General features: G+C 39.4%; 1 protein-coding gene across 2 annotated transcripts; it reads left to right on the forward strand.

The window, feature by feature from the left end:
- The first annotated feature begins 1,772 nt into the window (after positions 1 to 1,772).
- CACYBP (calcyclin binding protein) lies at positions 1,773 to 12,097 on the forward strand. Of its 2 annotated transcripts, XM_007165358.3 has the most exons (7): positions 1,773 to 2,012; positions 5,903 to 6,122; positions 7,977 to 8,073; positions 8,180 to 8,221; positions 8,305 to 8,404; positions 9,671 to 9,768; positions 11,516 to 12,097. In XM_007165358.3, the coding sequence occupies exons 1-7, from the start codon at positions 1,992 to 1,994 to the stop codon at positions 11,670 to 11,672; spliced, it is 735 nt and encodes a 244-aa protein (XP_007165420.1). In that variant the 5' UTR covers positions 1,773 to 1,991; the 3' UTR covers positions 11,673 to 12,097. The 2 variants fall into 2 exon arrangements, with proteins under 2 accessions (XP_007165420.1, XP_007165421.1); XM_007165359.3 differs by lacking the exon at positions 8,180 to 8,221 and having other exon boundaries at positions 1,776 to 2,012.
- The last annotated feature ends 2,347 nt before the right edge of the window (positions 12,098 to 14,444 follow it).

Below are 14,444 nucleotides of genomic sequence, written 5' to 3' on the forward strand. Positions count from 1 at the left end.
ACATTTAAAAAACTATTTTCTTGGCCTCTTTTTTAAATCTTTTTTATTTTCTTTTTTTGGTCTCAGTTGCGGCATGTGGGATATTTCATTGCAGCGCAGGCTCTTCGTTGTGGTGTGAGGGTTTCTCTCTAGCTGTGGCATGTGGATGGATTTTCTCTCTCTAGTTGTGGCATGGCCTCTGTAGTTTGCAGCACCACAGGCTCTAGCTGAGGCTCGCGGGCTCAGTTGCCCCGCAGCATGTGGGATCTTAGTTCTCCGACCAGGGATCAAACCTGCGTCCCCTGCATTGAAAGGCAGATTCTTTATCACTAGACTACCAGAAAGTCCCCGTTCTGTGAATTCTGACAATAGCATTTATCAGTGTAACACTTCTATCATCTCTGGAAAATTCCCTCCGGGGCCTACTTAAATATAACTTTTAGTTAACTATAACATACAAAAGAAACTACACAAATTACAGCTCACTGAAATTTCTACAAAGTGAACACATCTGTAACCAGCATCCAAAGAAAGGAAACAGAACGTTATCTGAACCTCAAAAGTCCCCTCGTGGCTCCTTTCTGTCATTGTCCTCCCCACTTAAGGAAAGACTAACCCGATTTTGAACGTCTCGCAGTTTTAGACTTCATTTAAATGGAACCAAAAGAGAAGAACTTCTCTGTCTGGCTTCTTTCCCTTTAACGTCACGTTTGAGATTCATGCACGTTGTACGTAGCTGTAATTTGTTTTTGCGCTGTACTTCAGATTCTTTACTACCATAATGGTCAGCCTGCCTTTTTCTAGTCCTTTTTTCCTCCTCTGACGTGCTGATTCTAATCGCTACCGCGGGCGATATATTAAGCTGAGTGTGGGCTATTTGACTTCTCCGGGGTTACTGTTTATGTTCTCAACGGGGCTGCAGACGTTTTCAGTCGGCCAGAGGCTAAAATAGTCTGAAAAGGGGGGTTCTCAAGGGCCTTACACAGCGGGATTGCGGGAGCCAGACCAGGAGCAGAAGGCAGCCCCAGGAAAGCTCAGCCCACATTTTCTTTGGCGAATAGGCTCACTTAAACCGAATCCAAACCTGGGTGACAACTAGAGACTCGCACAATGGTCGGTGAAGGTACTAGGAAAGTCATTCAACAGTCTAGGAGGGGAAAGCGGGACCCCAAATGCGATGACACATGGAGGTGCCCGCTATATTAGCTATATTACTCCCCCGCGGGGCTACTGGGTCCCGTCACATGGCCAACGCAACCCCACCTCCTCCCGCAATCCATGATGACGTCACCACGTCGTACAGCCTAAATCATGACGTCTCCAGAGCGTCAGAAGTCACTGAAAATAAAACTGTTCCCTTCAGGACCCGGCAGACTTAACGTTCTCATTCTGTCCCGTCTTAGCAGAAACAGGCTTCCTTTTCTCCCCTTTTTTGTCCTTTTCTCGCACTTCACAGATCAACTTTACACAACATGGCCGGCTCGATGGTACTGGGTCCTAGAGAGCACGGAAACAGCCGACTCTCTAGTCAACTTCCGGCTTGGACCCTCGAAGATCAGTGCGTAATTTCCGGGGTTGGGTTATGGTACGGGAAAGCAGCGGTTCTGAGCTGCGACTGCGCAGCCGGGACCTACGGGGTCAAAGTATACTACGTACAGTTGCCCGGGCGTGGAGGTAGAGGCATTTCTCTTCTCGAACTTCCGGTTTGATCGCGAGAGTTGAGCGTTGCTAAGAGGCGAGGTGGGCGGGGCCAGGCGAGGCGGGGCGGGGCCGAGCCCTGAAGGCGGTGCTTGGGCTCGGGGGGCGGCCTCGAAGGACTCGCGAAGGTTCCAGAGGCATCGCGTGCCGGAGGCGGGCCGAGATCTCGCGCAGGGTCGGGTGTGCTCGCAGGCCGCGGCCACTGTGACTGGTGCCGGTGCGGTCTGCGCTCGGGGTGAGCGCGGTCGGTGCGGCGTTTCCTGTTCTCGCTCCTGCGCCGCTGCAGCTGGGGCCTTCCCTGACGCGGCCCGACCATGGCTTCAACTGTGGAGGAGGTAAGGGGTCCGGCCTCATCTTCCTCGCTCGGCCTTGCTGGAGCTTTCCGCTCCGTCTCCCGCCCCACCGCCGTTTCCCGTGCGGAGCTGCCCAGCGGCCGCACGCGGCACCTGCCTGTCGGACCGCCTTCCTGCGTACTCGGGTTCCCGCGCTTCCCCTCGGCCTCCCACCCGCCCAGCTGCAGCCGCCCCGTTGCCGACCCGGCCACTGCGGGCCTCGGGGCCTCCGCTTTCCCCGGAAAGTTGCCGATCGACGCCCGCGGCTCAGCCTTGGTCGGCGGCGTAGGTGAGCGGGGGCGGGTGTCGTGGTTCCCGGCGGCAGGTAGGTCCGATGGTGGACCTGAGGGCTGGTCACCTTCACGTTATTCTCAGGCCCTTTCCGCCCGCGTTACACTAGCCTGAGGACGTGAAGCGTTGTTAAATTAAAGCTGATTACAAAACCTGAGTGTCGTTCTATGGTAGAGGGCAGTTGGAAGGTGAGAAGTCTTCAGTCCCAGCACTTAAATTCTCTTAGTCATCTTTTCTCTACACAGACTTTGGGCAAGTTATGGTGCTTCTCTGGGCCACAGTATCCTTTTCATAGGGTTGTAAAGACCAAGTAATAGTTCTAAATGTTCAGAGGAGTGCTTGACAAAAACAATCTGCTATAGGCGTTTTTAAAAATAAATAGATTGGAAAGTTAGTTGTAACTAGTGGTGGGAAATAGCTTTTTCTCTTTTAAGCTCTTTAAACTCTAAACAGAGGCAGCTTTACTTTTTTGGAGACTTAGTTTGCACAGTTACAGCTTGGGAATAATGAACTTGGATTGCTCTTTTTTTGACTTAAGATGACAGTACTGTTGTTATTCACAGTAAAGTGTTGGGTATCCATTGACTAGATTTGTTCTCCGGAAATCTTTTTGCTTAATATGAACAAGAGTGGGAAATCTCACATTTGACTTTTTAAGTCTGAGAATTTGCATTAAATGAAGAAAAAGTATGTGTGTGTGTGTAAGTATTATTCTGGATAACTTGCCACAAGTTTGTTAGGTGTTAAAGATTGGCCTTGTGGTACCATGAGCTCTGAGGAAAGAATCTCTGAAGTGACTTTACAGTCCTACATTTGGTGTGTTCAGTATTAATCCTCTTCAAAGCAAGGGGCTTTCTAATTGTGGTGTATACATTTAGGGACACTGTTTTTAGTTTGTTTGAGATGAAATTCAGTTTTTAACCATTTTAAAGTGTACAGTGCAGTGCTTTTTAGTATATTCACAGTGTTGTGCAATCATCACCACTATATAATTTGAGAACATTTTCATCAACCCCAAAAGAAACCCATTAAGTGGCCATTAAGCAGTCACTTCCCATTACTCCTCCCCACCCAGCAGCCACCAGTCTACTTTATGTCTCTATGGATTTGCCTGTTCTGAGCATTTCATACAAATGGAGATTTACAATGTGTGGCCTTTTACTTTTTGGCTTCTTTTACTTAGCATAATGTTTTCAAGTTCATCCATGGTGAAACATGTATTTCTTTTTATGGCAGAATAATCCTTTTTATGGATATACCACATTTTGTTTATTCATAAATTGATAGACATTTGGATGATTTCCACTTTTTGGCTGTTATGAACAGTGTTGCTATGAATACTTGTGTACAGCTTTTTATGTGGATATACGTTTTCAAATCTCTGCGTATGTATCTAGGAGTGGAATTGCAGGGTCATATGGTAACTAACTTCGAGAAACTGCTCAACTCCTTTCCAAAGTGCATCATTTTACATTCCCACAAGCAGTGTATGAAGCTTCCGATTTCTGCACATCCTCATCAACACTTGTTATTTGCTGGACTTTGTTGTTGTTGTTAGTCATCCTAGTGGATGTGAAGTGGTGTATCACTGTGGATTAAATGTGCATTTCCTTAATGCCTGATGATGTTGAGCATCTTTTCATGCGCTTGAGGACCATTTGTCTATCTTTGGAGAAATGTCTGCACAAGGTCTTTGCCTATTTTGAGGCACTTTGGTCTTACTGCTTCCTAGTGAGGAATTTGGAAATAGAAGAGAAAGCTTTAATGTGTTTATGGATAGGGATAAAAGGGAGGTGTGATTTTGCATAAGGAAAACAAGTGAATGCCTAGATAAATTAGGTAAGAAATGCTGCATCTAAGGCATCTTAAATATGTGTACAGGAAAAGCACCAAAGGGATCAATTTTACTGGTTTCAGATCTGCAAATAACAGAGAAGAACTGAGGAATTACCTTAAACAGGCCTGCTGTAAATTGCTTCAGACCTACAGTGGATATCTTATTTTTGTAGTACTGTAGAGCCAGACTGGCTGTAAAGAGGGCCTGGGGATCTCTTGCTTAATTCTCAGAGTTCTCTTCTGAGTCTCCTAGAAAAAGGATTCCTATTCCAGTCAAGAAGTAAAACCTTTTGTTTAGACTTTATACGTTTACTTACTTTCTTTTTTTTTTTTTAACTAAATCCTTACTCTGGAAACAAAATATACTCATTTAACATTTTAATTTTTTTTTCATCTTGTTATTAGAATGAATGTGAATTTTGAAAGCCATTATAACAAAAAAGATTGCTTTGAACTAAAAGCATCTTGGTTCTATGCTTGAAAGATGAGTTTGCATTTTTTTTTTCTTAGTAATACGAGTTTTGGGAGGTGGGGATAGAATTTGGGCAGGAGACTGGGCACAGCTGGACTTTTTATACCAAGTTAGCAGTTACAGATAGGTGAAACAAGGGCATCTGAGTTAAATGAGATAAAAGACTTGGGATAAAAGAAAAGCATTTGTTTTTCTGTTTTGCATTTTCTAAGACTCAAGAAATCTAAAGACTTTCAAGCTGTACTTTGGATATTATACTAAGTTATCAAGCATTTAAAGATTTTTATATTGAGCCTTACATGATCTCAGGCTATAATGTCAAAGTATTCCTGTCAGATTGCTAGCTAGTATCAAGCCAGAATGTAAAGTCATTTTAAGAGAAATGAATCCCTTGTTTATAAAGATCTCATGCATTTGCAGTAAGTCAGAGGGTAACTGGGAAAAAGTTTTTAAGCCCATTAATTTTCTAACAGTGTCTTTAACTCTTAAACTTAATACAATGTTGACTCTGTCTCTAGAAGATTATAGAAATAGACTTGGGTAGGCAATGTAGGTTGCTTTTTCAATGATCCAGGAGTGCATTGCATGTTGGATTGTTTGTCCAGGTTTTTATCCTCTACTGTGCAACCAAGTCCCAGACTTGACAGTAAAATTAACCAGGAGCTTTAGAACTAAGAAGTTGTCTAACTTCTTAGAAGAAGAAATATGTCTTTATTTTTTTACCTTTTGTCTTAAAAATTTAAACTTTCTTATGTGTATTACTTGGGGTAGGAAGGTCAGTGAGGACCGATCACTGAGGGAAAGTAGAGTATTACCTTAGTCAAGTTGCTGTAGCATTTCACCGCACTTAACTATGTACTCATCTCTTTTATTTTAATATTTAAAAAATTCCTAATATCTGATGACTAGGACTGGATGTTACAAGGAAATCCACAATTCCCTTTTGTTGGATTTCTTCATGTTACAATCAGAAAATGTTTATAAATCACACTTGTATCTTGTAAATAAAATGTTTTAAAACAAAGGCAGATAACAGTCTACCAAACTGGAAAAATTTGGTTTGATTACCTACTGTTACTTCAAGATTAAGTTTTCCTTTTTAAAAGAAAGGAATGTTGAGTTATTTACAATTCAATAGGCTGGAGGAAAGAATCCTTGTTGCTACCCAACCCTAGGAAATTTAAATGAACCTCCTATTCTTAGCTCTTATTCAGTAAATTGAAATGACCAATATGCACAATATCCAACTATTGTCTTATTTATCATAGCTAACTTAGCTTTTATTTTAACACAGCTACAGAAAGATCTAGAAGAGGTGAAGGTTCTGCTGGAAAAAGCCACTAGAAAAAGAGTACGTGATGCCCTGACAGCTGAAAAATCCAAGATTGAGACAGAAATCAAGAACAAGATGCAGCAGAAATCACAGAGGAAAGCAGAACTTCTGGAAAATGAAAAGCCAGCCGCTGTGGTTGCTCCTATTACGACAGGATATACAGTGAAAATCAGTAATTATGGTATGACTCGCCCCTACATACAGCTCTATACAGTTCTTTCTGCCTCTGAGCAACGTATTCCTTAGTAGTGACCCACTAACAAAATCAATTTTTTAATAGTTTTGAGTGTTTGTTTTTGGTGATTTGAAAGAGAAGACCCATTAGTTCTTATTTAATAAGATGCTTTTTAAGAGATTAAAAAGAAAATGCTGCATTCTAAAAGCTAACTAATTAATAAGAGAGCAAGATGATTATTAGTACAATGACGAGTAGCAGCAAGAAGGAACCTATTCTGAAATATATTCAGTATATATGGACACAGCTTTTTGTTTTGTTTTTCTTCCTGTTTTGCATTTCTGTTTGCCAAACAACCACCGATATTAACTGAGGAGGAGAATCCAGTTATATTCAAAAAACATTTTTGAGCACCTAGTATGTGCCTTTATTGTACTTGGACTTGTGGATACACAACAGTGAGCAAGACCCAATCCCTGCTCACGGTGTGTCTGGGACATAGACATACAACTAATACCATAACAATGTCATAATACCATTTTCCCTAAATTGATTATAGACTTTTTTATTTTGGAAGCAATGCAACTTGAAGTCTGAGTAATGAGCTCTCACGAGGGCAGGGACAGTCTTATTTTTCTTTGTGCTCACAATATCCAGCACACAGTAATTACTTAATAAATATTTCATTAACTGAATAGAGATTTATAAAGTATTATGAGAATATAGCTGATAAAGTAATTCTGCTGGAGGGGAGGAACAGGCAGGGAGAATTAGAAGAGACATTTGAGTTTAGAAGGTGAGTTCAGCAAGTATGACGAAAAGAAGGGAATTGCATGAGCAAAGGACATGAGTAGAGTCGTGAAAGGCATCATGCATTTTGGGTATTGTCATAGCAAAAAGCAGTGTGTGTGTTGTGTTTAAGTGATGTATTGCAGTACTATAGGAGATACGCTGTGTACTTCATTGACTATAGGAAGCTGGTCTGAAGGTGGTAGGATTCTGGCATAGTAACTAGGAACCTAGGTTTGTGTTTAGGGAAAAGCAGTTATCAATGTGGAGGATGGGCTGAATGGATGGGAAGAAACTAAATGAAGTACAGAACCCTCTAGAACATCTTTTTTTTTTTTATTAACACTAGATTTCTATAGGACTAAGTAAGAAAAAGTCATACAGTACAATACATAAATATATATTTTATTATATGATGTGCTTTTTATGTGACATTTGTGTATTTTCTGTTAGCAGAATTCATCTAGGTTAGAGACTAGCTTGATAATAAAAAAATGAAATAACTTCTAGATATTGGTAGGTTAATTAAATTGGCAGATTTGGATGAATTTGACTCTCTAAGTTTATATTCTGCTTTGTCAGGGAAAGGAATTGAGGAAGCTAGGATAGCATTTGTTGAACTGCTTAGAGAAGTAGAAATGTTTATGGAATTAGATAATACTGATTAGACAAAGCTGATGTTTAGCCATCCAGCTTGGTGGAGATTATCAATATTTAGGAATAGGACAAAATTATTTCCATAAAAAGGGGAAATGAGCTACAATTAAGGAGGTATTTAACGATCATATTGCTTACTCTAAGGAATAAAAAGAACGTGGGCTTTGTGTTCAGTAAACCTGGATTTGAATCTAGGTTGTTTCACTAGCTAGATGCCTAACTTTGGGTAGATTACTTAACTGCTTTGAAGCTCAATTTTTCCATCTAAAAAGTTTCTTATATCTTTATTTCTTTCATGTTTCTATTGCTAGATTTTTATCTTAGTGAGTATTATTATGAGCTGTGTGCATTTGCTATTCCAGAGATAGTATCAGACTTTATTCATGGTCCATTTTTTGTTGTTGTTGTTACCAGGATGGGATCAGTCAGATAAGTTTGTGAAAATCTACATTACCTTAACTGGAGTTCATCAAGTCCCCGCTGAGAATGTGCAGGTGCATTTTACAGAGAGGTGAGTTCTCATAATGGGGAAGACAGTGCCTTATTATGGGTTCTTTTCTTTTCAGTTTCTAAAATTCTGCTTAAATTTAAAATTATCCTTTATATCTGCTTTAAAGGTTGAGTCTTATCATCTGGGATGGCCAGGTGCACATCCTAAAGTAAGACTGGCTTTATTTCCACAACGACTGAAGAGCACCTTTCATAGAACCAGAAAGATAAAGTGTTCACTATTGTGTTGTAGGTCATTTGATCTTTTGGTAAAGAATCTAAATGGGAAGAGTTACTCCATGATTGTGAACAATCTCTTGAAACCCATCTCTGTGGAAGGCAGTTCAAAAAAGGTAGGTTTACTTTTTTTGTCGTAATATTGTCATAATTGTCATAATATTTTTTGTCATAATATTGTGAAACCTCATGAAATTACCTGGCCAGTTTAGAATTAAGATGAACTAGAATTAATTTATCCTGTTGCCTGTTTGGTAAATAAAGTTTTATTTGAACATATCAGTGCTCATTTGTGTATGTGTTGTCTGTGGCTACTTTTGTGTTTCAGTGACAGAGTTAAGTAGCTACAACAGACCATGTGGCCCACAAAGCCTAAAATACTAATTATCTAGCTCTTTACAGAAAAAGTTTGCCAGCTCCTGCTCTAGAAAATAGATTATAAGAATATTGCATTAGAATTAGGAGGGTGTTGAATAAACTGAAAATGGTTAAGAATGAGACTTGAGTTTTAATGCCATTTTTATCACGTATTAGTTGTGACCTTTGGCAGCTCACTTAATCACTTTATACCTCAGTTTCTCATTTGTACAATGGGAATAATAATTTGTTTTACAAAATGGAAATAAACTGTCTTTGAAACAGTATTATTCATATTTTTCACTAATTCAGATAATCCTTCTGTTGCTCCCTAATGTAAATAAATGAAGTTTAATGCCTCTGGCCCACGGATGTGCCACTCTGCTGTCTGTGTTTACATAGTTGTGTAGCAGCTCAAAGGTAATATTAGAGTATAATTTAATGATTCACTGTGACTCCCTGCTCCCTTCTTCGTCCACTAGCCACACGTTGAAGTGTTACTCAAGAGTCCTAGAGTTACGTGGATCATTGTTGAAAGGGTTGTATATTCTCGCTGCTTCCGCTTACTCACCTCCAAACTCCCTAACCAATACTGCCTTACATGATTTTCTGCCTGTCTCTGACCCCTCTTACTGTTTTATTCTCTCCTTCAATCATCAAAATCCAGCCATTCCTCCTCCTTGTTTTCAAAGATACCAGAATCATCTCTTCCTTTGTCAACTGCCTGGAAGGCCCTCTTTCCTGGAGCTTGGGCCACAGCTCACATTTCACCTCAGAGAGGCTTTCCTAGTGAAGTTCCTGCCCCAATACTCATTAACATCCTCTTTGTCTTGATAGCACCTAGTATTTGAAGGAATTACAGTTTGTGTGTGATTTTCCAGCCTATTCATAAAAGTATTACTAGCACCTAAAACGGGTCCTGTACGTAACAGTAACTCGAGTAATTGAGTAAATAATTATTTTCTAAATATTCATGCTTATCTCCATGTGTTCTAAGTTGTACCTGTTTTCCACTTTTCTTCCAGATCAAGACAGATACAGTTCTTATCTTATGTAGGAAGAAAGCAGAAAACACACGGTGGGACTACCTGACTCAGGTTGAAAAAGAATGCAAAGAGAAAGAGTGAGTCTACTTTCATTTATTTAAGAATTATAATGTATTCTTTGCTAGGGTTGTAGATGTTCATCGATAATGGAGGTGTATAGTCTGCAATTTGACCATTTACCTTCTAATGTCCTCTGACTAACCCAGTTATATCTGCTTTCACTTGTCAGAGGGCACCCGAAGAGGGCATGTATCTAGCAAGTTGCTTTTTAAGGAGGTCTTTGTACTTGTGGTTGGTTCTTTTGTGCTGGTTCTTAACCCTGGGCCAGTGGTGCTGCTGTATAGGTACTGTGCTCATTCCAAGAGATTCCATTTCAATAGTTTCATAGTAGCCCAGATACCCATATATGGTTTTTTAATTCCCCAGAAGTTTCTGATATAGTTAGAATTTTACTATCACTGGTATAGAGTGAAAAAGAGAGTATTTTTATCCTGCTTAATAATGGCTATTTTGAAAAATGTTTATTCAAAGATACTTCCATCCTAGCTAAAACATTCCTCTGCTTTCCTGCAGTGGTAATGTACTACGTTGAGTCAATTAGCCATCCACATTTCTCTCACTCCTCCCTCCCATAGCCAGTGTGCATTTGGGATGTGGTTGGCTAAGGTGTTAGGCATTATGTGTGGAATTGCTTTTAAATCTAGAATGGATTACCTGAGTATAGGAACCTGTTTTATTGTTAGTGTATCCCCAGGGTCCAGTACAGAATCTGGCATTTAATAAATGAAGTAAGTGAAAAATGAAGTATAAAGTTAATGAGCCCAGTTCACACACGGATTGAACTAGAAGTGTTGACTACATTGAGGACTGTGCTTTTATACCACCAGGCCCAAAACTCATGTATCTCAGGCTTGAGAGAAGGCTTTTCTAATTAAAAAAAAATATGAGCTTCAGTATGTGTCCATATATAACATACGTTTGTTTTTTTCTCAGTGAAATTGTTTTTCATATTATATGAGGAAACATGCTTTAAAAAAAATTAAAACAGTTTAGAAAAGTAAAAGCTTATTTCCTTACTTTTCCTGCTAAAAATTAACCTAAAATCCCATAGTCCCAAGATAACCCCTTACTGTTTTTAAATTAATTAATTAATTAAATTATTTAATTAATTTCTGGCTGTGTTGGGTCTTTGTTGCTGCACCCAGGCTTTCTCTAGTGCGGCAAGCGGGGGCTGCTCTTCATTGCAGTGCGTGGGCTTTTCACTGCGGTGGCTTCTCTTGTTGTGGAGCATGGGCTCTAGGGTGCGTGGGCTTCAGTAGTTGTGGCATGTGGGCTCAGTAGTTGTGGCTCGTGGGCCACGTGGGCTCAGTAGTTGTGGCTCGCAGGCTCTAGAGCGCAGGCTCAGTAGTTGTGGCGCACAGGCTTAGCTGCATGTGGGATCTTCTTGGACCAGGGCTCAAACCCGTGTCCCCTGCATTGGCAGGTGGATTCTTAACCACTGTGTCACCAGGGAAGTCTCCCTTACCGTTTTTGATGCCCATTCTTTGATGCACTAAGTGCAGTTGTTATATATCGTTTAAGATGAATTTGTGCATGTTTTGATTGTCAGAGTATGTTTGGATACTGTCTTCCTCTTACCTCCACTCATGTACTTCCTACATCCTAATTTGTCTCTTTTCATACTTAGTAATCATACCTATAAAATGTTAGTAAATGGGATTATTTATATATATTTCTATATTCTATATATTATTATTACTATTATATGTTTCATATACATTATATATATTCCTCCATTATTGATTGCGTGTGTTTTTTTAACAGAAAGCCCTCCTATGACACTGAAACAGATCCTAGTGAGGGATTAATGAATGTTCTAAAGAAAATTTATGAAGATGGAGATGATGATATGAAGCGAACCATTAATAAAGCCTGGGTGGAATCAAGAGAGAAGCAAGCCAAAGGAGATACAGAATTCTGAGACTTCACAGTCTTTTTGGGAACTGTGATGCGGAAATATTGATGTTTCCAATAAGGAAATGTTTGTTGGTGAGCTGCACAGATAAATTTGACATACAACTACTTACTTACACAGTCTAAGTAAAGGCAATGAATTCTCCATTTCCTGCTGGAGGATTTATTTAAAATATGCTTATTAAACAAACACTCCCTCCAAAGATGGTTTCCTTAGTAACTGGGTCATTTTATTCAAGAAAAGGGTAATGTTGTATTCTAGTGTGAAATGTAAAGAAGCAAGTCTTGCCTAATGAAAATGCCACATTGGGTGTATTATTGTTCAGCTAAGAGGTAGAAACAAAAGTTCCTGCTTGCCTTTTAGTTCCTGACATCAGCTCCCACCAATGTAAGAATAAAAAATAAAACGTGAATTTTTGCATAAAATGAAAATTCATACCTGCGTTTCAAGGTTGTTATAGAGAGCTTGCTCTTTTCTATTCACAGCTTAAGTAATGTATATTCCATGAAGTACCATGCCCTAATAATCTAATCACAAATATTTTTCTCTAGATTTAAATATATTTATTTGTGAATAAATTGGAACTAAATCGAAACTTGAGAATACACAAACATATTTATATAGTACCAGTAAGTGGGTTTTGCCATGGTTCAGCTGGCTTGTAAAAACAATAACCGTAAAGTAAAAATAAATATGAAAATCCATCTGTGCTGCTGAATAAAAACCTATCATCATCTAGCAGATGTCCAGATGTATGTCAGAAAAGTCAGGCTTTCAGGGGAATTGTTTATTTCAGAGGGTATTACTCCCCCTAAAATCAGAAGTAAGAGCAAGAAAGATGCCTGTGATTTCCATAACTATGTTGTATTGGAGCTATTTGCCACTGCAATTAGAAAAGAGACAGCAAATTAAATGCATAGAGGAGAAATACAAAACTACTACAGTTAATGAGAATTTGGTAAAAGTACTAGGGTAAAGTTTGGTGGGGTTTAAAATTAACATAAAAAACAGCCAAATATGTAGGATAACTATTAATAAATATTGAACACATTATAAAACCTCTATAATTAAAGCTGTGATGTTGGCACATGAATAAACAGACCAATGGAACAGAATTAAAAAGACCCAAGGTGTATGGAGGTTTTAGAATACAGTAAATAGCATTTCAAAACTATGGGGAAGAGATGGGCTCTTATTGAGATAACTAAAAATAGCCATATGGGTACATTCCAAACAGATCAGAAGATCTAAATGTAAAAGTGAAGCTGCGTGAGTACTGAAAGACATAGACTCCATCGTAACCTCAGTGAGGGAAAACTATACTATGTGACTTACTTAAAATCTAAATGTAACAAAGCTAAATACTGATAATTTTAACTACATAATGAACGTTTACATGGCAAAAAACCCCCACAATTACCAAAAACATGACACATTGAGAGAATTCAAAAATTATTAACACTTCGTTAGAAAAAGGAATGTGATTTTTTTTCGTTTGTTTTTAACCTTTTTGGCTGTGTTGGGTCTTCATTGCTGTGCCTGGGCTTTCTGTAGTCACGGCGAGCGGGGTCTACTCTTCGTTGCAGTGTGTGGGCTTCTCATTGTGGTGGCTTCTCTTGTTGCAGAGCACAGGCTCCAGGTGCACGGGCTTCAGTAGTTGTGGCGTGTGGGCTCAGTAGTTGTGGCTCACAGGCTCTAGAGCACAGGCTCAGTAGTTGCGGTGCATGGGCTTAGTTGCTCTGCGGTGTGTGGGATCTTCCTGGACCAGGGCTCGAACCCGTGTCCCCTGCATTGGCAGGTGGATTCTTAACCACTGTGCCACCAGGGAAGCCCTAAGTGACCATTTAACATATAAAAAGAATTTAACATATAAAAACATACTGTATTTTAACTTTTATTGGAAAAACTCTAAAACATACGGACTATTCAGGGTATGGGGAAATACATAATGGTAATGGTATGAAAAGGTTGAGAAGCTTAAAACTTGTATAGAAGAGTAGTTGTTGGTAGTATTTACCAGAATTATATGTGCATTTATCCTCTAATTCACAATTCTACTTCTAGGCTCTTTCCCAAAAATAACACTGGTAAAAATTTGGACTGATATATACAAAAGATTGGAAACACCCAAATGTCAACTCATAGGGGACTAGCTGAGTAAACTAGTACTTTGGGACATCCACACAAAAGTACTAATAGTCACCAAAAAATGAAGATTATTTCCAGATACTGATACACAGTGATCAATCAGCATACAGTAAGTGGAAAAGCAACATGCAGAACATTGTTTATGCTACACTTAACTACCTTAGTGTCAGAAAGAGTGAGAAATGTGAATATACAATACATGTATCTGTATAAAATTCAAAAAGAAATTGGAAGAGTAAACCCAAATAAAAATGGTTACCAACAGGGGAAGGAAAGAGATGGGATGGAAGCAATACTGTGATGACTCTATCTTTTTGTATAGTTTTGACCATCTAAAATTTAAGCATTTAAAAGCTAAATAAAAACTTAGGGAATGAGATCAAGATGGCGGAATAAAAGGATGTGGAGCTCACTTCATACAAATACATCAAAAATACACCTACATGTGGAATAATTCTCAGAATGACCACTGGATTCTGGCAGAAGATCTCATACAACCAAAGCAGCAAGAAATACACCATGTAACTGGGTAGGATGAGACCTGTGTGCCCTTGGGAGGGAGCTATGAAAGGTTTCCTCACCCTGGGATCCTCCTACACCAGCTGAGAGGTCAGCTAGGAAAGATAGCCT

The sequence above is a fragment of the Balaenoptera acutorostrata genome, chromosome 1, assembly GCF_949987535.1.
Source record: "Balaenoptera acutorostrata chromosome 1, mBalAcu1.1, whole genome shotgun sequence".
Taxonomy (NCBI): domain Eukaryota; kingdom Metazoa; phylum Chordata; class Mammalia; order Artiodactyla; family Balaenopteridae; genus Balaenoptera; species Balaenoptera acutorostrata.

Coding starts and splice junctions, on each gene's coding strand:
- CACYBP (XM_007165358.3), top strand. CDS start 1,992: ATGGCTTCAACTGTGGAGGAG. Junction 8,222..8,304: donor GGCCAGGTGCACATCCTAAA/GTAAGACTGGCT, acceptor ATTGTGTTGTAG/GTCATTTGATCTTTTGGTAA. Junction 9,769..11,515: donor AAAGAATGCAAAGAGAAAGA/GTGAGTCTACTT, acceptor TTTTTTTAACAG/AAAGCCCTCCTATGACACTG.